This window comes from Capricornis sumatraensis, chromosome 22, assembly GCF_032405125.1.
Source record: "Capricornis sumatraensis isolate serow.1 chromosome 22, serow.2, whole genome shotgun sequence".
In the NCBI taxonomy this organism is placed as follows: domain Eukaryota; kingdom Metazoa; phylum Chordata; class Mammalia; order Artiodactyla; family Bovidae; genus Capricornis; species Capricornis sumatraensis.
This window is the reverse complement of record NC_091090.1, coordinates 40,345,001-40,368,546: the sequence shown is the minus strand read 5'-3', so window position 1 is coordinate 40,368,546 and position 23,546 is coordinate 40,345,001. Positions and strand designations below refer to the sequence as shown.

Below are 23,546 nucleotides of genomic sequence, written 5' to 3'. Positions count from 1 at the left end.
GCTTCCGCTGCCACATCTATGAAATGGAGAAAATATTACCTATCTCATTAACTGCTCTGAGGATTAAATGAGTCAGTACATGAAAAATACTTGAAGAATGCCTGGAATAGGGTAAGTGTTCAATAAGGTTCAGAGAGGCTGGCCTCAGAAAGCACCACGCAGTCACGCTGGCACTGAGCTAATTCAGGTGTGACTAGTTGTGTCTGTCTTCTCTCCTAACGGTGACTTTGGAGTTTGTTATAGCGTCCTGATATTCCCTTATGCTTTGCTCCTGGCTTTTAGAACGTTTTTTGGTTTAGGATCGGCTTCCACCAGCCTCAGAAGAGGGCCCAGCATCCCAGCCCCACTAAACCCAGCGTATGAGGCATAGGCTGCCCGCACACGGCTGCTGTGGTCAGAATGGAACGAGGTTACTTACCATCAGGGAGAGCCTCAAGCATCTTAAGGCTTGGAGAAGCGTGTCTTAGGTCATGCTGTGAGGGCTGGGGGACCCCCACTGCTGACAGACCAGTCTAGCGTGGTGTGAGACAGAGCAGAATTGCTCTTTTGGAGGTAAAGATGTGGCCCAAACGGGGGATCCAGAAGGCAGTGTCATAAAGAGTGATGGGCTATTCATGTAAAATCTATACTGTTTCATGAACAGGCCCATTTCATGTGATATTTGTGTGGAAAGGGCTCTCGGTCCATTGCTACCTCTCTGCCACAGCAGCCCTTTGAGATGTTCCCTATCCATCTGCTGAGAGGGCCTTCCCCAGAGGCTCACTGGGTCAAGAATCTGCCTTCAGTGTGTTAGACGCAGGAGATGTGGATTTGATCCGTGGGTCAGGAAGATCCCCTGGAGGAGGGCAAGGCAACCCACTGCAGTATTCTTGTCTGGAGAATCCCATGGACAGAGGAGCCTGATGGGCTGCAGTCCGTGGGGTCTCAAAGAGTTGGATGCAATGGAAGCGACTGCGTGTGCTTTACTGAGAACATACCATCCAGTTAATAAGCAGTTTTTGAATGATGGGACTTACCACTCTGAAAAACACAAGGAAGCAACTCTAATGCAGAATTAGAATGAAAACCCCTCTCCCAAGTCTCATAAATCTGGCTTCAACTTCAAACATTCTAGCTCAAACCCCATTTTGCCAAATTTTAAACTGAAAGTTACAAATAAACTCAGGTCATTTAAAATAAGCCTTGACCTCTTATAAATGTTTTACTTATTTCTAGAAGTAAGAATTGAGAATGAAGCAACTGTTAGTGAACTAATACATATTTTTAAAAAGTGCTCGCTGGAGTATCATTGCCTTCATTGTAAGCAGGACAGATCAACTCTGGTGGCCAGTGTCTGGGCAGGATCCATGAAGCCTTTACTCCAAAGAGAAGCTTGACACTTAAAAGCCCTGAACATTGCCCATTCTCTTCCCTTGCCAGATAGATAAAGGCCAGAAGTGGGCTTCTAGGACTTTGAAGTAGAATGCTGAGATTGATATTAGTCAGAACAGAGATTACTCGTTAGTGCATATGAATAAGGGGCTTCCCAGGTGGTGCAGTGGTAAAGAATTCGTCTGCCAGTGCAGGAGACTCAAGAGACACGGGTTTGATCCCTGGGTTGGAACCATCCCTTGGAGTAGGAAATGGCAACCTGCTCCAGTGTTGTTGCCTGGAATATTCCACTGGACAGAGGGGCCTGGTAGGCTACACCCGTGGGGTCACAAAGAGTCGAACACAACTGGATGACTGAGCGTGCTCACACACACATGCATATGAATAAAGCCTGTTACTTTATTGAAATTTTTTGTTCATCACCCCTGTCTTTTTTCCCAATTCTCCCTTGCCCATCACCTTTAATTCAATGGGCACCTTTATGGAGCCTCAGCTATCAGTAAAGCTGCTGCAGTCTTGCCAAAGAGTATGAGGATGTGACTCTGACCCCATCCTCGTTCCACCAGGTGCTTATGATTTACTAGGACACATAAGACAAGAAAACAAATGTGAGAGGTGCCAGGTGCCATCATAATCTGGCCTTCACAGACATACGAAGTAGGAACCAGGGAGTCGAGATGCTGGGAGAAAATCAGAAATTATTTTGTCAGAGAGATGTGTCATGAGGGATGAATTGTACAGATAGGTGCTAATAGATTGTGCACTAGGATTCCTCAGGGAAAGAGTATTCTGATTTGAACTGTATCAAGAGGACTTTGGTGATAATGAAAAGATTGATTTGGGCTGCATTTTGCACAGCCATCATATGCCCACTGACACCTCTCCCCCGTCCCCCGCCAGTTACCCTGGAGTGTCCCTGGGAGTACTTACTAACAATTAGACTCATCAGTTTGTTTGGTTGTTTATGATACAAGTAATAAATATTTTTGGCTTTGTGATTGCAACCGTCACAGTTACTCTTTTCTTGTAGCCAAAGCAGCTGTAATTGACATGGAAATGAATGAGTGTGGCCAAGTTCCAATAAAGCTTTATTTATAAAAATAGGCAGTGGCTGATTTTGCCCCATGGGCCATAGTTTGCCAACCCTTGATCTGATTTTGAGAGTGAGCAAAACAGGAGTTCAACCATTGAGGGATAAAAAAAAAAATGTGTGAATATTGCTTCTGTGTTTTGGTTTGATGGCTTTGGGCATGCCCCCTCTGTCTGTATTTTTCCAGTATTACTTAAGATGCTACACAGGTTGCAGTTTAGGATGGCATAGACTTGAAATGTGATGTCTCTGAGTTCTTAATGATAACACCTCTATTAAAAGTAGAAATGTGCCTAATTTCTTATTTGTAGTTGACTGGATAACATAGTGATAACGTAGTTATCACTATAGCATTTTATAAATTATTCTTCCTGAATCCAGTGTTTAGTCACCTTCTAGTCATGCTTTCCTATTGTGATCTGGCTCTGAGTCTCTATAATTTCAATAAGTGATTTTTTTTTTCAAAGTTTAATTTGAGAAAAAATTAAGCAACCTGCCCAACTTTGTAGTTTTTGCTCTGTCCTGATATTCATTTAATTGGTTCTGCTAATGTGAAAACCCTTTCAAATATGAAAAAAATAAAGCAAGAGAGAAAAGTTGATTATTTCTGTAATTGGATTTTCTCTTGAATAAAATGATTTTACCCACTTTATCTTTCTGACTTAAGGGATGGGGGTGGGGGACCAGTTCTCTTTCATATTGTAGTCGGAAGCAGACAGAAGGTTTAGTCTGTTCCAAGGTATCAGAATAGTGTATTGGTTCTGGTTGTAATTAATTACTGATGCTGAATATACCCTGGCCCCTGCTTTCATTCCCAAATCTAAATTTCCACTGTGTGCAAAATAATTCCATCCAGGAAGAATTCTAATTACTTTAGTAATTATCGTCTTATCTCTAAATGGAATTCAGACATTTGCGGCAGTTTATGAATGTTAGAAATGTTTCATTTCCTTTTCACCTTGAGTAACAGAAAAATACACATTACAGAATCTGGCTTCATTGAACCTTATAATTCATGTTTCCATAGAAACAGAAAAACTCATATAAGAATTGTGTTAACAGTAGCATAGATAGTAAATACCTTCACTTTAACCAGCAATATCATAAAATGATTTTAATAAAAGATGTGTAAAACTTCTGTGAAATTTAATATGGTTCCTTTAACTATTATAACAATATTATCCAGTTTGCTTACTTTTAATTTTTAAAGCAATATCTTTGGTCTTATGTAGGGCTTTGTGCTTACTCCTACATACTTGCTGTAAAAGCAAACATGGTGTTACAGGATAAAAAACTTACTTAACATAGTATTTATTTAGTTTTTAGTTAACTGTGATGATTCATTTGATTTTTTGCTTGAAGCCAAACTGTATATTCTGGGTTTAAACCAGGTTTAGAAATGTAATGGATGACACTGAATTCTTTGGTGTTATGCATATGCACAGCCCCATCTTTTTTTTCCCCCCCTTATTTACCAGCTACTTTTCTTTCTGAGTTTGAGAAACACTTCTACCCATGAACCTGATTAGTTTTTACACAGACATTTAATAGCCTTTTTTTTTTTACCATTTTATTTTGTTTTGTTTTTCAGTTTTTAATATTTTTAATTGAAGTATAGTTGATTTACAATGTTGTTAATTTATGCTGTACAGCAAAGTGATTCAGTTATACATATATACTTTCTTTTTTATAAATATTCTTTTCCATTGTGGTTTATCATAGATATTGAATATAGTTCTCTGTGCTATCCAGTAGGCCCTTGTTGTTTATCCATTCTTTCTCTTTATATGAAAGTTTACATCTGCTAACCACAACCTCCCATGCCATCCCTCTGCCAACCCATTTCTTTTAAATCCTGATTTTAAAATGTTAATCCATTTTAAATCCTGATTTCTTAGAATTTCTAGAAATTTGCAAAGCTTTAACAGATCATCTGTCACTTTAATCCATCTTCCTTTGCTTGTCTCATGTATATTACTTTTTTACTTCAAAAAAGTAAAATTGTACCAAATTTAAACAGTGAACATCTGAATTTTTTTAAGCTTATCAAAAGATTTTATTACTTTCAAAGAGAAGGAATTAAAAAAAAAAAACAACTAATTACTACTAGCTGCTGTTTCTCAGAGAGAGACCTTGAAAGTCTATCCCTGATTATAAATATCACTTAAAATTACTATGTGAATTATATTTTAGCATGTAGATTTTGGCTACTATTGAAAGTAATTTCTTCAAACAAGTAGATTAAACTGCTCTCTGAAGGTCAGGAATTTTATATGTTCTGTTTTGAAAAAGATCACAGCCATTTATTTGTAGGAATACATTTATGTTCTTACTGTATTCAGGTTCTTAAAAAATAGGGTTGAAGTTTTTCTAAACCTATGTTTTTACCATTTATGTGTAATTTTATCCTCAGAGAATGTGATCTGTGTAAATGTGATCTCATTACGGTAGTAGAATATGAACTTTGATGTATTTGATTGTTTCGATCAGTGTCCTTTCGTGAGGAAAAATTTTGCAAGCTTTTTCTAACAGAGGATATTTAATAAACACAAACATTTCAGCCTGATCAGTGCTGTTTCCACTGCTCTTCTCTGGTGATTATAGAAGCATTTAAAGCCTAAATGGTTACCTGATAATATATACTTTTTTATCTTTATCATCACTCCTCAAGAAATGGGTAGATATAATTATTCCTATTAACAGATGGTTCTGAGAAAGGAAGCAGTAATAACATCCCTAGGAAGAAATCAGGTTTTAAATCCAAGCAGATTTGGGTTTCTAGCCCCAGTTTCTAGCTGCTCAATTACAGATTATCTTAGTTTTCTGAGCCTCAGGTCCCTCTTTCACAAAATAGAGATGACAACACATTCCTTCCTAGACTGCTGTGACGACCAAGTAAAGTGATGAATATGAAACATTTATAATAGCAGCTGTTGTACAGTATGTGCTTAATAGATGCCAGCTTGCTTTTGTGTTCCTTAAGAGACTAACAGAAATGGGGAACAAGACCATGCCAGCTCCCTTGAATGTGGACTCGCCTCCTTCTGCTACACTTAGGGACCCTGATTCTGCTCATGTTTCTTCTGTATCTGATAGTGTGGGTAGCGAAAGTGAAAGGAGCTCAGTCGTGTCCGACTCTTTGCGACCCTATAGACTATACAGTCCGTGGAATTCTCCAAGCCAGAATACTGGAATGGATAGCCTTTCCCTTCTCTAGGGGCTCTTCCCAACCCAAGGATCGAACCCAGGTCTCCTGCATTGAGGGCAGATTCTTTACCAGCTGAGCCACGAGGGAAGCCCAAGAATACTGGAGTGGGTAACCTATCCCTTCTCCAGTGGATCTTCCCAACCCAGGAATCGACCCGGGGTCTCCTGCATCATTGCAGGTGGATTCTTTACCAACTGAGCTATCAGGATAGTGTGGGTAAGTGTTAGTAAAAAATTATAGCAGTAGTACATGATGAGAATATAAAAGACACTAAAAGTTGACATGCCGTGATTAGTTTGATACTCTTCATCACACAAAAAATTAGAAGATACTGACATGGTGATGTGATTGAAGTACAAATATGTATGAATATGTGTAAAGTTGGAAGAAAAGTTATGACCAACCTAGACAGCATATTAAAAAACAGAGACATTACTTTGCCAACAAAGGTCCGTCTAGTCAAGGCTATGGTTTTTCCAGTGGTCATGTATGGATGTGAGAGTTGGATTATAAAGAAGGCTGAGTGCCAAAGAATTGATGCTTTTGAACTGTGGTGTTGGAGAAGACTCTTGAGAGTCCCTTGGACTGCAAGGAGATCCAACCAGTCCATCCTAAAGGAGATCAGTCCTGGGTGTTCATTGGAAGGACTGATGTTGAAGCTGAAACTCCAATACTTTGGCCACCTGATGCCAAGAACTGGCTCATTTGAAAAGACCCTGATGCTGGGAAAGATTGAAGGCAGGAGGAAGGGGATGACTGAGGATGAGATGGTTGAATGGCATCACCAGCTCAATGAACATGAGCTTGAGTAAACTCTGGGAGTTGTGTGGACAGGGAGGCCTGGCGTGCTGCAGTCCATGGGGTCGCAAAAAGTCAGACACGACTGAGCAAGTGAACTGATGTGAAAGTATAAGAAATTCAAAAATACTCTTAATACTAGCAATTTCTGGCCTCAGCGCAACCTGACAAAAGTCCAAAAATATCTAACACAGGAATTATAAGAGCATTGAGTTTGTTTCTGTAAGTTAATTATGTTAAAAACCTGTTGCACAAATAAAAACTGGTCCATAGAAGTTGATAACTAAAAATAAAATTAAATAAGTAGAACTTAAAATATCTGAGCCAAGTTTCTACTTAGAACGTAACTTAACCAGCAGTTCTGTACACGATTTTTCTGTTTGGTAAGGTTTGCTCAAATATGTACATAAGTGTGATCAGTACCTAAGTGACACAGGTAAGTGATAAGACTGACCCTTCCTTTGCCATATAGTTGAGTGGGTAGCCCTTCTCATACTGGAGTGGGTAGCCTTTTCCTTCTCCAGGGGATCTTCCCAGCCCAGGGATTGAACCTAGGTCTCCCTCACTGCAGGCAGATTCCTTTACCAGCTGAGCTACCAGGGAAGTCCTACCGTTTAGTGATTCTGTGACTACTGGCAGTTTCTTCTACCTTAGAATTTTATTTCACTAATGTTACTTTCCTTCTCATAGGGACTAAGTAGACTCTACCTTACATGGAGGTTATATTAAACAAAATATTTAAATTTACATATTGCCTGTTACTTAGTATCCATATGATAAATGATGGTTACTGTTAACATCTCTCTGACAGGATTAGAATAATACTGGTTAAAACATGACAGGTAGTATGTTGCATGGTACTAGCATGCACCATCCTAAGCAGCTAGTATATGTACTAACTCATTAATCCTCGTATCTGTGAATAGTTTCGCTATCCTCATTTTATAGAGAAGGAAACTGAAGCATCCTGGTACTAAATAAGTAACTTGCCCAAAAGCTTGCAGCTCGTTAGTAGCAGAGCCCCTCAGGGAAGATTTTTCTCCTAGTCACCCATGTTAAAAGATTAGCAATGGATTCCCAAGCCTTCTAGTCTTTCTTTGTCCTAGTGACCCATTTTGGCTTTTCAGCCCTTAGCTAAATATATCAGGGGTTTTTCTGTTTTCAGTCCAGGTCCTTTGAGAACTTTTTTGCAAACTTATGAAAATAAATTTAAAGCTGCTGAAAAAATTTTTTAACTTTCTTTGAAGATGTCATACTATTTCTCCCTAAATTTCCTCCTTTAGTATGAAGAAAATGACTCCTTGTTTTCATAAATCAGTAATTGGGAAATAAGTGCAAGTTTTCTTCCTTCTAGTCCATCATGAAAGCAGGCTCTGAACATAACTCCCTTTCAACCTTAACTTGACCTTTTATTATCTTTGCCTTTTCTCCCCTATTTGACCATATTTAACTCTTGGCTAAGGACTTCTTAGAATAAAGTATATTATGGAGAATTCCGTAACTATCTTCAGACAGATAATTTTTGTTTGGGTGTTGTTTTTTCACTTTTAAGAGGTTTGTTGTGGGTATAATTCGGACGCCATCCAGTATGCACCCAACATAAGTGTGTGTTTGAAGATTTTTAGTAAACGTATACATTTGTGCAACTGTCATCACGACTCAGTTTTAGAATGCTTTCGTTATGACAAAGATTCTCTTAATGACTACTTGGAGTGAATCCCTGCCCCCCGCCCCAGGCAACCACTGATCTGTTTTCTGTCTCTATAGTTTTGCTACTTGTAGAAATTTCACCCAAGTGGAAAACAGTAAGTAATCCTTTGTGTCTCCCTTCTTTTATTTAGGAATGTTTTCAAGGTTCATCCATGTTGGTGCATCTATCATTAGTTGGTTCTCTTTTACTTGTAAATTTCCATTGTATGGATATCCATTTGTTTATTCATTCACCAGCTGATAGACATTTGGACTGTTTCCGGGTTGGAACCATTAGGAAGAAAGCTACTGTAAAAATCTACGTACAAGTCTTTGTGTGGACATATGTTTTAATTTCTCTTGGTGCATAACTAGAAATAGACTTTCTCAGTAACACTAAGTGTGTTTTTAACTTTTTAAACAATTGCCAAACCATTTTCCAAAGTGTGCCATTTTAAATTCCCACCTGCAATGGTATAAGGGTTTCAGTTTCTCAATATGCACACTGATGTCTGCTGTTTTCCAGTTTTTTCAGTATAGCCACTCTCCTGAGTATGTGGCATCTTACACAGTTTCACCTGGGGTTTTCCAGATTACTAATGATGTTGGACAATTTTTTATGCACTTTTTTATACTGTCTATATATCTTCTTTAGTGAAGTGCTAATAATCCTTTGCCCAGTGTACAATTGTGTTGTCTTCCTGTGTTGATGAGCCAAAAGAGTTCTTAATATATTTTGTGTACAAACTATACAAATCTTTTTATCAGATATATGATTTATAAAGCTGTTCCCAGCCTGTAGCTTCTCTTTTTGTTTTCTTAACAGTGTGTTTTTCAGTAAGCCCAATTTATCAGTTTGTCCAACTTCTTTTCATAGATTGTGCTTTTGGTATTGGTGTTACAGCTAATAGATCTTTGCCTTTTTAGTCAAGTCTCAAAGTTTCTTCTGGAAATTTGGTAATTCTAGCTCTTAGATTTATATCTATGATTCATATAGAAGTACTTTTTATGTATAATACAAGATAAGGGTCTAATAAGTTCTTTTTTTTCTCTTTTTTGGCACATGGTATATAATTGCTCCAGCACCATTTACTGAAAACACTGTCTCTTGCCCTTGTTGAATTTCCTTGGCTGTTTTGTTGAAAATGAACTATAAATTTATGGGTGCATTTTTGGATTCTCTGTGTTGTTTCTCTCACTGGTCTGTTCTTATACTGCTGCCATGCTGTCTTGATTACTGTAGCTTTTGTTGTAGGTCTTTAAGTTGGGTTTCACCCTTATGGCAGAAAGTGAAGAAGAACTAAAAAGCTTCTTGTTGAAAGTGAAAGAGTAGAGTGAAAAAGTTGGCATAAAGCTCGACATTCAGAAAACGAAGATCATGGCAGCTGGTCCCATCACTTCATGGCAAATAGATGGAGAAACAGTGGAAACAGTGTCAGACTTTATTTTGGGGGGCTCCAAAATCACTGCAGATGGTGATTGCAGCCATGAAATTAAAAGACACTTACTCCTTGGAAGGAAAGTTATAACCAACCTAGATAGCATATTGAAAAGCAGAGACATTACTTTGCCAACAAAGGTCCGTCTAGTCAAGGCTATGGTTTCTCCAGTGGTCATGTATGGATGTGAGAATTGGACTGTAAAGAAAGCTGAGTGCCAAAGAATTGATGCTTTTGAACTGTGGTGTTGGAGAAGACTCTTGAGAGTCCCTTGGACTGCAAGGAGATCCAACCAGTCCATTCTAAAGGAGATCAATCAGTCCTGGGTGTTCATTGGAAGGACTGATGTTGAAGCTGAAACTCTAATACTTTGGCCACCTCATGTGAAGAGTTGACTCATTGGAAAAGACCCTGACTCTGAAAGGGATTGGGGGCAGGAGGAGAAGGGGAAAACAGAGGATGAGATGGCTGGATGCCATCACCGACTCAATGGACATGAGTTTGGGTAGACTCTGGGAGTTGATGATGGACAGGGAGGCCTGGCGTGCTGCGATTCATGGGGTCGCAAAGAGTCGGACACAACTGAGCAACAGAACTAAACTGAAGCTGGGTTTCTGCATTCCACTAACTTTGTTCCTTTTCAAAATTGTTTCGGCTATCTTAGGTCCTTTGCATTTTCATATAAAGTTTAGAATCAGCTTACTGATGTTTTCTATGGGAAAACATGCTGAAATATTTTGATGGTGGTTGCATTGAATCTTGCATCAATTTGAAGAGACCACCCATCTCAACAACAGTAAAATCTTCCAATGCATGAAAATGATATTTTTTAGTTTATTTAGCTATTCTTTAATAATCCAGCAAATTTTAAGAAACTCTCTTTAAGTTATCTGTTTTTATGCTGAAATGTTTTCTTCAGTATTTTTATGCTAATGTGAATGAAATTCTTTTCTTGATTTAATTTTCTCATTTTTCATATAATATATCGAAATACAATTGATTTCTGTATGTTGATCTTTAGCATTAGTGAACTTATTTTTTCTAGTGGATTCTTTTGATTCCTTAAATTTTCAACATATGAGATTATGTCACTTGCCCCGCAAAAAACTTTTTCTTTTCAATCTATATGCTTTTAATTTCTTTCTCTTGCTTTCCTGCCCTGAATATATGTTCTGCTCCACTAAAATGCTGAATTGAAGAAGAACAGAATTCTTTGCCTTGTTGCTATTCTTAATGGAATAGCATTTAGTATTCTACCAATAAATATGATCATAGCTCTAGACCTTTTATCAGACTGCAGTAGCTTCCTTCTGTTCTTTCTATGCTGAGAATTTTTATCATGAATCAGGGTTGGTTTTGTAAACTGAATTTTATGCAAGTACTAAGAATCACCATGGGGTTTTTATCCATTTTTCTTTTCATATGGCTTATTTCATTAATATTTGCATGTCATACCAACCCTTGCATTTCTGATTAAAAACATAGTCATGATATAGAATGCTTTTAATGTATTTCAGTACTCGGTTTGTTTATATTTTGTTAAGGATTTTTGTCTCTTGAGTTCATGAGGATTATTGGTCTGAAAATATTAGTATTTCCATCTCTTTCTCTGTTTTTTCATATAGACCACTTTTGCTGAACTTGTAAAATGAGTTTATTTCTCATCTGTTTTTGAAATCATGTCTAGGAATTCCTGATTATCCAGTGGTTAGAATTCAATGCTATCACTGCTGCAGCTCCAGGTTTGATCCCTGGTCAGGAAACTAAGATATGGCATGCCAACTGGCCAAAAAAAAAAAAAAAAGAAATAATCTCTGTAGAATTGGTTGTATTCCCTCTTAAATATAAAGGCATCTAGACAGGGTTGTTTTGTGTTGTTTTCTTTGACAATATTGTAAATTACAAGTTGGATTTTTGTAATAGATAAACTATCCAGATTTTCCTGTCTTTTTCGGTCCATTGTTATAACTTACATCTTTAAAAGAATTTGCCCATTTCATCCAAGTGTTTTTAGTTTTTTGACACAAAATTGCTTATAATATTCCCTTATTATCCTTTGAATATTGATAGCATCTATAGTGCTTCTCCTTCATCATGCCTGAAGTTGGTTATTTGTGTTTTATCTTCTCAGTCTACTACTAGTTTAGTAATTTTATGATTTTTAAAGATACACCCTACTTTTGTTGTTTTTTCTCTATGTTCTATTTTTTTGTTTCCTTCTTTTACCTTTACTAGTTTATTTGTCTTACTTTGGACTTGATTTGCTCCTTTTTAAACCTCTTAAGATGGAAGGTTAGATTATTGTTTACCTCTTTCTAACACAGACATTTAAATTTATTAATTCATTTCTAAGTACTCCTTTAGCTACATCCCATATATTTAGAAAGGTTATATTTTTATTTTCATTCAAGATTGTTTTTTCTCTTTCTACTTCTAATTTAGTGTTTCCTGAAAGTGTGGACTGATCGTCCTAAAATTAATTTCCATAAGACTAAAAAATAATTATTTTAATCATGTATTTTGTTTATGCCTAATAATTTCAATAGGTCTGATCCTTTTTCTGATCATTTTTACCGCTTTGAGATAGCATGTGTGCTAGTCTTGCTTTTTTCATATGCGCAATTTGAAGCTCATGATTTATTGAGACCTAAATAATGATATAGAATCATCCTTCTTATACTTTTGCCAATAAAACACCAAATTGCAAGTGAAAATATAGAAGTGAATTAAAGCACCACATTTTTTGTAGCATTTCAGATATAGTATGGAGTGTATATTTGTAAATATTTTTAGTCAGTCTAAATAATAAGTATTTTAAAATATTTGGAGTTTTCTTAAATGCTGGCCTACCTACTACATAGGTAGTATTCTCTTCACATGTCCCTGACTGATTTCTCAGAACTAATCATAAGATCAGAGCAGAGGCATAGTTGGAAATGTTCTCATTAATTCCATTCCCAAGTTACTTAATGAACCTTTTTGCAAGTAAATAACTAGTGTAAGTCGGGGAAAATGCATCAAAATTTCTCTTATTTAAGCTAATTGAACATTTTCATCATTCTTTCAGAATTAATACTACTATGAAAATGTAAATACAGAAGGTCTCCTAGGTTTTAAAAAGCCGTTAACAGCTAGTAATTATATTTATTGGACTCACAGTTTGAATACATTTGTAGACATGGTCATTTAAAAATATTAGTATTTTGAAAACTTACACTGTCTCAAAAAGCAGCATTTAGTCACAATTAGCATTAAATATTTGCATTAGTATTCTGTTTTACACCCCTTAAAATTTCCTCACAGACTCTAAAATCATATGCAATTAATTTAGAATTCGGTCCACTTCAAACTTGTTTGATTCTTCTCATGTACTGAAGAGAATTATTTACTAGGCAATTAACAGTGTAAATATGCGATTTTTTTATTTGGTTCACCTAAGAAGCCCAGTTATTTTGAAGAACCTAAGTAGAATGATTTGCATATACAAAATCAATGTATAGATGAGTTTCAACATTAAGGTGTAGTCTCTAGTTTGAGACATTTTATGGGTAGTCAGTTTATGTTGTTATATACTTTGAAACCTAAATTGCATTTGTTTTTGAATTCTAACTGAGGTCTTTCACTAACTCATAGTGTGCTACCCTCACCTCTGTTATTGGTCAGCTTTTTTGTAGATGATCAAATGTATTTATGCATTAAACCCCCTCTTTGTTAACATTTATGATGACTACTGTAAAGGTTTGTCTTTTCTTTTTTGCTCTGGACTTGAAGGCCAAAGTAAGCAGGTGTTGCATCATGCTGAACCCAATTACACGGGATCAAGAAGGATGCTGGGTTAGGGGGAGGAGCAGTAGGTACTTTCCTTTGGGAATGCCCCGCAGTCCAGTGCCAAGTTCGTTCCAATTCATAGCCTAGTACACTAGCCAATTGTCTCTGTCACTGCAGTGTTTCACAGGCAATTTCTCAGATTTTTTTTCCTCTAATTTCCTATGGGAGATAGACTCGTCTCTGTCATTTCTGCTGTGATCTATTGCTTTTATTTTTAGTTGTGGATTTCTTTTGTTCAGAAGTAGTTTTATGTCAACTGTAAAAAAAAAAGTTGCTAATTGAAGTTATTGACATAGTTTTATTTCACATGCTTTAGTAAGTCTAGAAATCATCTTTTTATTTAAAACTTACTATTAAAGCGTATGTTTTTTATGATATTTAAAAATAATTTTTATAATTACCCTTAAAAGAAAAAATAATTTTATATCACAATAAAAATTAAAAAAATTTTTTTCCAAATATGCTGTTTCATTCTTCTCTGTGCATTTTTGTCTCTTTTTCTTTTTCGCAGCACATAGACAAGTTCCAGAACTTGGAACTTTCACTAATTAAAGTTCAGCCAAATGAATAGCTGGGTGAGACTAAGCAGAAAGCAAGAAACATTTTTAAAAATGAATTGTCATTCTTTCACACAATATTGTAGCATACTTATGGAGAAACTCAATAGCCAAAGAGAAATGACTGCCAAGATGCTAACGTGAAATTTTTTAAACTTTCAAAAAAAAATTAACATCCTAAAAACTTACAGAAAGTTGGGGGGGCACATGTAAAAAGTTTGCACCAGAGTCAGTCTGGAAATCTCATCAGCATCCTTGCCTAGTAAAAAAAAAAAAAAAAAAAGGAGGAACAACACAACATTCTGATGACTAATACTTTTTATTTTGGAGTACTGTGCATAGCCACACTATTGGTCAGTTGTGTGGATTAAGATGTTCAGAGATGTTAAGACAATAACAACAAAATTTCCCTGCCACTCTTTTTAATGAAGCTTTTGAAAGAATACTCCAGCAGAATTAAGGAGAACAGAATAGTCAAGAATTAGGATGACATAGGATCCAGGGAAAAAAGGTGATTGAAGAAAAGACCAAGGAATCATATTCAAGAATGAGAGCTGGTCCATTATGAAAGCAACTCATACTTGAAGAAAGTTAGGAATGGCATTTCCAGAGAGAAAAATGGAACCGGTGAATTATATGGTACTCTGAAAATTTAGAAAATAATACTGGATTTTGACAAAACTGATGGATCTGGAAAACCTTTAATTAAGTACATAAAATAGTAAACCTTTTTAAAGAAAAACAGGCAGTTATTAATTATACAAAAAATTAAATGTGCAAAAGAAACCCTATTGATAGCATACCAGTTGACTGTAGAGTGAACAATATCTTAGCAATTATACCAATGGAAATACCATTAATACTGTTAACAAAAAGTTGAGCACTGATTATGTTGGGAGGAGAAGGATAAAGTAGTTTAAAGAGCTAAATCTTTGTTGAAGTCGTCAAATGCTGCCTAACAATCAGTAAATCTAGAAATAGCAGAATAAGCATCAGTACTAAAATGTAAAAGAAAAGACAAACATCTGAATTATTTAAAAAATAGGTACTTTTGGGGAATAGTAGGGAGCCATGTTTTTTATAAACTTTAACTATTTAGGGCATTTTAAAACTCTTTGCAAATGTCTCTTTCCTAAAAATAAAATTTAATTTTTAAAGGAATAATGGGGTTTGAAATGTCAAGGAAGTAGAATAATTATGGATTGCATTTAACTTTGTATATTTTTTGTCTCATTATTTTCTAGAGTTCCTGGAATAACTATTGCTACAGATATTATCTGTGGTTTTCCTGGAGAAACAGACCAAGATTTTCAAGAAACAGTGAAACTTGTTGAAGAGTACAAATTTCCAAGTCTCTTTATTAACCAGTTTTACCCAAGACCAGGAACTCCTGCTGCAAAAATGGAACAAGTTCCAGCACAAGTGGTAAGATACTTTTCTTGTAAGATGTTAAATTTAGCCAGTAGCTATAACAATGCAGCTGTGTTGCCTACCTTCAGGCAACCAACTCTTCGTATGACCCTTCAGTTACAAATTATGGAGCGTTTGTTCCCAGTTGGGGTCAAGGGCAGGAGACCTTAGTACACTAAATGACCTTAGGCGACTAAAATGTTACTTTTTGTTTTTCCCTCTTGGGGAATGAGGATCAGATAACACTGGGAAAAATTTTTTTAAACTTATATTTAGTACTAACTGTATTTACAAGATAAGTCCTTGGATGTTTGAAAATAAGGCAAAATTTAAATATCTGTGAGTGAAAGAGGGTTCCCTACTTCATAAGAGCTGCTTTTCATAATTTGTTGCTTACTGGGGAGTCCCCTGGTTTTCTTCCCTTTCCATGGGATAGATTTGATGCTGTCTATTTCAGATGTGGTATTGCTTTCACAATGAACCTCAATTTCATTCTTACATGTTCATTGATATATTAGAATAAGATGACATGAAATATATGTGAAAGAGTTTGAGATCCAGGAAAGGCAAACTGTTTCCCAGAATGCCCCAGAAATTAATAGCCTCACACAATAGCCAATTTCAGTTAAATTCATTGGCTCAAGATGAAAAAATATTAGTAAGCCTTAAGAGGAAGTAGATTATTTTCAATGAAAATTTTCTGCTTTGTTTCTGATAACTAAAACAAATTGTGTGCTACCATTAATTTTTCATAAACATTAAAAAAATGTTTTCCTTTTTATATCTAAATTACAAATTTTATTGACATATAATATGCATACAACAAAATTACCTCTTTCCAGCATGTGGTTTTTCGAATTTTGATAAATGCATTCACTAGTGTAACTGCACCTACCATCAAAATATGGAACAGTTCCATCAGATCCCCTCAAATTCCCTTTTACTTTTTTGTAGTCATCTACTCTCTCCATCCCCAGCTCCTGGCAACTACTGTTCTATTGTCCTTAAATAGTCTAATTCTTTTTTAAACTTCTTTAAGAAAAAAAATTTTTTTGAGCTATGAAATACATGCAGAAAAGTGTGTTTCTAGATGTTTTCTCTTCATCTCTTTTCTGGTTTCTTGCTGTTTGTGGTAGCGAGGAGCGAGGTGAACAGCAGCAGTGACATGTTTGGTCCCTACAGAAGTAAAGCTGCTGTCCCCCCGTGGGGCTACTGGAAATGCAGACTCTGAAGCCCCACCCCACCCCAGACCTCCCCATTCAGTTTTCCTCTCCAAGTGATTTGTGTGTACATGAAAATTGTGGTCTTGGAGAAGACTCTTGAGAGTCCCTTGGACTGCAAGGAGATCGAACCAGTCCATCCTAAAGGAGACCAGTCCTGGGTGTTCATTGGAAGGACTGATGCTGAAGCTGAAACTCCAGTGGATTTGGCCATCTGATGCCAAGAACTGACTCATTGGAAAAGACCCTCATGCTGGGAAAGATTGAGGGCAGAAGAAGGGGACTACAGAGGATGAGATGGTTTGATGGCATCACTGACGTGATGGACATGAGTTTGAGTAAACTCCAGAAGTTGGTGATGGACAGGGAAGCCTGGCATGCTGCAGTCCGTGGGGTCACAAAGAGTCAGACGCAACTGAGCAACTGAACTGAACTGATCCTAGTTTCCCATTGCTTTACTCATCTATTTTTCATCTGTCCTCAAATCCACCTAAGGAATTTCTAACTTTAATGAATCTATTTTTTTACTTCTAGAGTTACAAAATTATTCTTTTTTTATAGATTCTAGTGTTCTGGTGAAGTTCCCCATACTTTCCTCTGTATTTTTATGTTTAATTAGTTACCTTAAAGCCCATACTGAATTCTCTAATATCTGAATCTAATTTCAGCTTGTATTGACTTTTTTCCCTTGATTTTGATGACTTGTCTTCTCTTTCCATATATATGATCATTTTCATTCTATGATTACCTTTGTCTATTAATTAAAAAAAAACAAACCAGCTATGGGTTCTAGACTGTAATATATCTTCCTCTGGGAGGACTTTGGTTTTGTTAGACTCTAACAAAAACTGATTATTGCAACTGATCTGAGATTGATTTTTGAAACTATTTTTCAGTCTTTCTGAGGATTGGGTTATTTCTAGCGTGCCCTAACTTTGTGAAGGCGGACAGTGGCGGGTTGGTATTTAACAGCTGACATTCAGTGGGATGGGTTCTGACTTGTAGCTTTCGCCAATTTCCATAGTGTAAATACTTTCACTGTTGCCAATTTCAAATCACCAGTGTGATATCACTCAACATGAAATTGGAAAGAAAAAACACATAATCAACTCTTGTGAACTGGTAAAAAGCCTGAGCAAACCAAAATTCTGTGGTGGTTAGCAGGGCCTTTTCTTTATGGGAGGTTTTCAACTTTTAATTTTTGTCTCTGCAAGCTCATGAAAACCCTTAAGGCTCTGCATAGTCACTCAGTCTCTTCGCTTTTACTTGGCTTCTCAGGCTCCCATCCACTGCTTACAAATTGCTAAATACCCAGAGGGGAAAAGTAGATTCAAATATTGAGCTTTTCTCTAGGATCTTAATTTCTCAGGTTCTCACTCCCTTGATAGCTTTTTGATGTTGAAACAGTACATATTATAAATTTTATTCACCTTTTCTAACTGTTGTTGCCAAGATCACTGGTCTGATACAAGGTGGTTTGCCTTAGCCAGAAGCAGAACTCTGCATAAAATCAACTTTCAGATGCTTTTTATTTTGTTCTTTCATCTTGTACACATAACCCCTTAGCATCTTCCTTACATTTTTAGACTTCAGTCATCCAGTGGTGGCATAGCAGAACCTTTTTTTTTTTTTTAATGACTTTATATATTTAAGAGCAGTTTTAGATTCAAAGCAAAATTGAGTAGAAGGGACATAGAGTTCCCTTATAGTCTGCCACATACACGTGCAGCTTCCCCCAATACCAGCATCACTCGCCAGAGTAGTATGTTGGTTACATCATTATCACCCAAAGTCAGTAGCTTATATTTCGTTTCACTCTGCATTCTGTGGGTTTGGGGAAATGTGTAAAGACATGTAACTACCATTAGAGTCTCGTACAGAATAGTTGGATCTTCTGTACAAACCCTCCGTGCTCTCCCTTTTTGTTGTTCCCCTGCCCCTCAGTACTACCGTCTTCATAATTTTGCCTTTTCAACTATGTCATATAGTCGGGATCCTAGGGTATTGTAGCCTTTTCAGATTGCCTTATTTCACTTAGTAGTATGCAGTTAAAGTTTCTCCATGTCTTTTTATGGCTTAATAGCTCATTTCATTTTAAAACAACAGAAATTCATGGTCTGACAATTCTGGACACTAAAGCCCAGACAGGCCCCTGCTTCTCTGGACCACATAGGAGAATCCTTCCTTGCCTCTAGCTGGCTTTGGGTGGTTTCCTGATCGTCTTCCCTTTGCTTATATCTGCCTTCATGGTCACATGATGTCCCCACGTGTCTCTTGTCTTCATGTGGCTGTCCTCCTGTAAGGGCTCCAGTCAGAACAGGTATGGGACCCACCGCACTTCTCATCTCAACTTCTTACATCTGCAGTAACCCCCTTTTCAAATAAGATTGTGTTCTGAGATTAAGGGGTTATGACTTCGACATACAACACAATCCACAGCACTTCTCTAAATTTCTGTAATTATGCTCTAGGTGAAAACTGTAGCCTGAAAGACTTTCATCTTTATAAAATTCAGAATCTTAAATAAAGGGAATTAAGTATTAGTGATGAAACTTTAAAGGCTTTCCATCAAAGAGAGGATGCATCTTGTGCCTTGAATCTCATTGGTTTTCTTAAATTTATCAAAAGTTAACAATTGTCTACTTTAAAGTAGGTACTTTTGAAACTTCTTAGTAACTAGACTTCACTAAAGTAAAACATGGCTACCAAATACTTAGATAGGAGATTTTCCCCTAATTTGTTTCCCATTTCCTTATCTAAAAAATCAGTGATAAAAATAGGCTCTAACCCGTACTGAAAGAAAACAAAATAACAGTTACTTTCAAACAACACTCTTTATCCTGTCTTTAGATTGCCCCAGTGAAAATATGTTGTTGCCTTGAATATATTGTATTTCCATTAAAATCAAACTTCCCAAATGTTCTTTCCAAAGGTCAAATTGGCATGTTTATATTTTCTATTTCATTGAGTCTTCCTTTATTAGTCTTCATTAATCTTAAGTAATTCTATTAGTATTTTTAAAATTGTGGCTGTGGTTCTTAGTCTAACTAGAATTGGTAACTTAAGTTTTAAAAGTCCTTTAATTCTTAGCTATCATTTCCAGACTTTGTTTTTAAGAAAATTTTGATGAAGAATAAATAATGAAACTCTAATGAAGTCTGTGTTTTAAGAGGCCCATGACTTGAAAAAAAAATAATTTTTAGGTGACAAGACTAGCTTTGGAATGTTCATGTTGGTTTAAAACATTACCTTGTAATATTAAATCCACCTGCTTGCTTGTCTTACATCTTGGAACCAGAGATAGAGATAATGTGTTTAGATCTATGTTAGCATAAACTACTCATAACTCACTCACGTGCAGTTTCTAGTACATTTACCCTAGGGATAACGCTTCTTCCTCAGCTCTGAAGAGTGTAGGTGCTTGTTTCTGAGACAGCTGCAGGGCCATCCTTGGGGTAGATGAAGGTAGCTTCACTGAAAATGTCCCCAGTGGATTTCACTGAGGGAGTGAATTTTTGCTGGAGGTGTTTCGGATCAGGGCGAGGTGACCGCTTGGAATAGATGTCAAATAAGAAATGTTCTTAAATCATATGCAGATTTAAGAACAGTGACATATAACTGCTCTCCCAAATCTAGCTGCCTATGGATTCTTTAAAAAAGCAGAATGGAGAAATGAAGCAGATAGACAAGAACTTTGTCACTTTCTCTAAATGTTTTTAAAACTTTTTGTTATTTCTAAGTATGATGTAAAAGTTTAACAGCTCAATATTTTAGAGAATCTCAAGTTGCCTTAATGGAAGGAAATCTGATATTTTTACCTTTGATAGCATAATTACATTATTTACACAGTTTCTGATTTTCAAATTAAACTTTTTTCTTTGGGAGGAGAGGGAAAAGTATTTTCCAGAGTTTTTGTACTCTAGACTGTTCATTGTATTTTATTCTAAACCAATTTCCAATCATACCTCAAGGCAAGCCCTTTTTCTCATGATCTTTTTCATTTGATTTATCTTTTCAGAAGGAATATTTTGGGTTTCTAGAGCAGTTAATCACATTTGGTTCCTCTAGTGGGTCTTTTAAGTTTCTTTTTTCTGGACATGTCATATCTCTTTTTACTTCCATTTTTGATAGAGTTTTTAGTCTAACAATAGTTTTGTTTTTATAGATTTCAGCAGATTATTTAGAATCTTTTATGAAGACTCTATAGAAATAGTGAGAAGTATGAGCTGGGTTTTCATCCATGTAGGTGGTTGGGCATCACCTACCTTGTATGAGTTTTAATACACATGGTATTCATTTAACAAATGGAGAAGCAACTTGAATGGTCTCTAAGGCCCCTTGAAACTCTTAATTGTCTTTGATTCTCTATCATTTGGTCTTAAGGCCACCATTCAAACCAATATTTAGAAACTTTGGGTGCTTTAGTTTCCTAGATCATCCACTTAAATATGTTTTCTGCATTTCCCTATTCTTTCACCTTTTCCTTTATTATAAATCTGATGAATTTTTGTTTGTATAATCAGTTACTTAAAAGGCTTTTTCTTGACTCTAAACTACTAATAGTAAACATAATAATTTGTTTTTTGTGGGGACTTATAATGGTGGCAGTAAGACCAACTGTGGTAGAGAAAATAATTGACTCCCAGAAATGTCCACAGGCTAATCCTCACACCTGTGAATGTGTGAATGTGTTGCCTTACAGAATAAAAAGGGCTTTTAAGATGTGAGTAAGTGAAAGCATGTGAAATGGGGGGGCTCAGTGTAATCTCAAGAATTCCTCTTAAGAGAAAGGCAAGAAGGTTAAACCTACAGAGAGGAGATGTAAGATCAGAAGCAGAGATCAAGTAATATGCTTTGAAGATCAAGGACAGGATCATGAGCTAAGGGATACACATGGCCTCTAGAAACTGGAAAAGGCCAGACACAGATTCTCCCTTAGATATTCCAGAAGGAACACAGCATTGCCAACGCCTTGATTTTAGCCCATGAGGCATGGTTGTAGGCTTCTCACCTCCAAAACTAGGAAAGAGGCAACATCAGTGAGACCACTGTTCATCTTTACGCCATAGGTGGGCTTTTGTTTGTTTTTTAAGATGATTGCTCCTGATTCCTCTCAGCCTGAATCATTCTTCAAAAAATCCCAGCCCTCCCTCCATGAATCTTCACTGCCCCTACCTTGATTTCTGCACTCTGAATCTGAACTTTTGCCTGCCTGCCTGCCACAGAGCACTGCCTAACTTTCTATTAAGTCCTGATGTGATGGTAATGAACTAATTCCATTATCATGTAAATCAGTTCTCATGTAATCAAGCCCACAGAGCTAGACTTATGTAGAATGTAACTCTAGGATGGAGCCATGTTTTGCTCAGGATGGTAAAGATAAGAAAAAGCACAGACTTTTGTTGGTACCTGAAACCCTTTCATATGACTCTTCTGTTAAAATACAAGCCATTGTAAGAAAAAATTAGAGATGGCTATACTTTAGAACCATGGTTTGTCTTGAAAACCTTAGTATTTCAAGTTTTCTAAGATAACCCAATTTTAGGACAGTGAAAAGTCGGATATGATTTGAGAACCTTGAGTTCAGTGATAGCAGTCTGAGTTCATACTTTATGGTGACCTCATAGAAGGTTTTGTTTTTTTTTTTAACCTTTCTTAGAAAAAAATTCGCTTGTTTCTTATGATTTTTTTAGATTTTTTCTTTCATTTTGGCATTTATTTTTAGCCTGCTTATTTTATGAATTTATAATTACCAAATTAGTGGGAAGGTATGTGGTTATAAGTTTTCTATCAGATGCTGAATAATTGTGGGTATTCAGGTTGAGAAGGACTGAGTGATTTTGTATTAAATAAAGAGAATATAAACTCTATCCTTTGCAAAGTCATCTTTATTATATTTTAGTCTAACTTTTTTTCAGTGATGATTACATGCTTTGATTCATACAAGTTTCAGAAAAGTTGGAAAGATCTACATAATTCTTTTATGCCTTTTATATGAATTTGGTTTATTAAAATTGTAATATTCAATTTGAACTCACTTTTATTACCTTAATAACAATTTTAGAACTGAGTAGACTCTTCGGAGTAACTTCTAAAGATAAAGAACCTCCCATTTTTTGATCTTATATTATTTTTTCTGTGATAACTATGGTTCATTAATAACTCCATATTTATAACCTTCCAAGGGATTTATATGTGTAGTTCCAAGTATTAGAGCTAATGTTAAATGTGTATTTAGGTCAACAGAATATATTTGGTAATTTAATATGACACTCTTTTCTAACTTCTGCCTCTTCTGCCTCATGTTTATTTCATGATTAAGGACTATCTTTATTTTTGCTACTCATAATAAAATGCCTTTATCAAAGGGGTATGTAAGATTAGAAGATATATTGGCAGGGAAAAGAAGCTTCCATTGTTTGATTATTAATATGTGCCTGAATCATATAGTCTGTATTTTTCATGTACTTTGTCCTATGTTATTCCTCCAACAAAACTTTTAGGTATTGTTTCATGCTTTAGGGGTGAGTTAGGTGAGACTCGGAGAAGTTAAATGAACTCATCCATGGACTTCCCTGATGGCTCAATGGTAAAGAATCCACCTGGCAGTGCAGGAGATGCAGTTTCAATCCCTGGGTCAGGAAGATCCCCTGGAAAAGAAAATGACAACCCACTCCACTATTCTTGCCTGAAGTATCCCATGGACAGAGGAACCTGGTGGGCTGCAGTCCACAGGGTTACAAAGAGTACACGACTGAGCATGCTCGTACACATAAGTGACATGTCTGAGACCCCATTCTTTTCTGACTCTTGGCTCCATACTCTTATAAACAGTAAAGTAAGTATTTATCCCACAGAGTCAAAATAATTTAAGAATATTTTGACCAAAGAGTGTTGGCTTCCAAAGTTGTTTTTCTGTCATAGCAGTGATTTCTA

The 23,546-nt window shown here is 36.2% G+C and overlaps 1 protein-coding gene across 1 annotated transcript in view; it reads left to right on the top strand.

Annotated features, from left to right (window-relative positions):
• The window catches only part of CDKAL1 (CDK5 regulatory subunit associated protein 1 like 1), a 609,083-nt gene that overhangs the window by 451,611 nt on the left and 133,926 nt on the right, over positions 1-23,546 (top strand). The window contains exon 12 of the mRNA XM_068960663.1: positions 15,225-15,405. Within this exon, the coding sequence (XP_068816764.1) occupies positions 15,225-15,405 (181 nt within the window). The remainder of the gene's footprint in view (positions 1-15,224; positions 15,406-23,546) is intronic.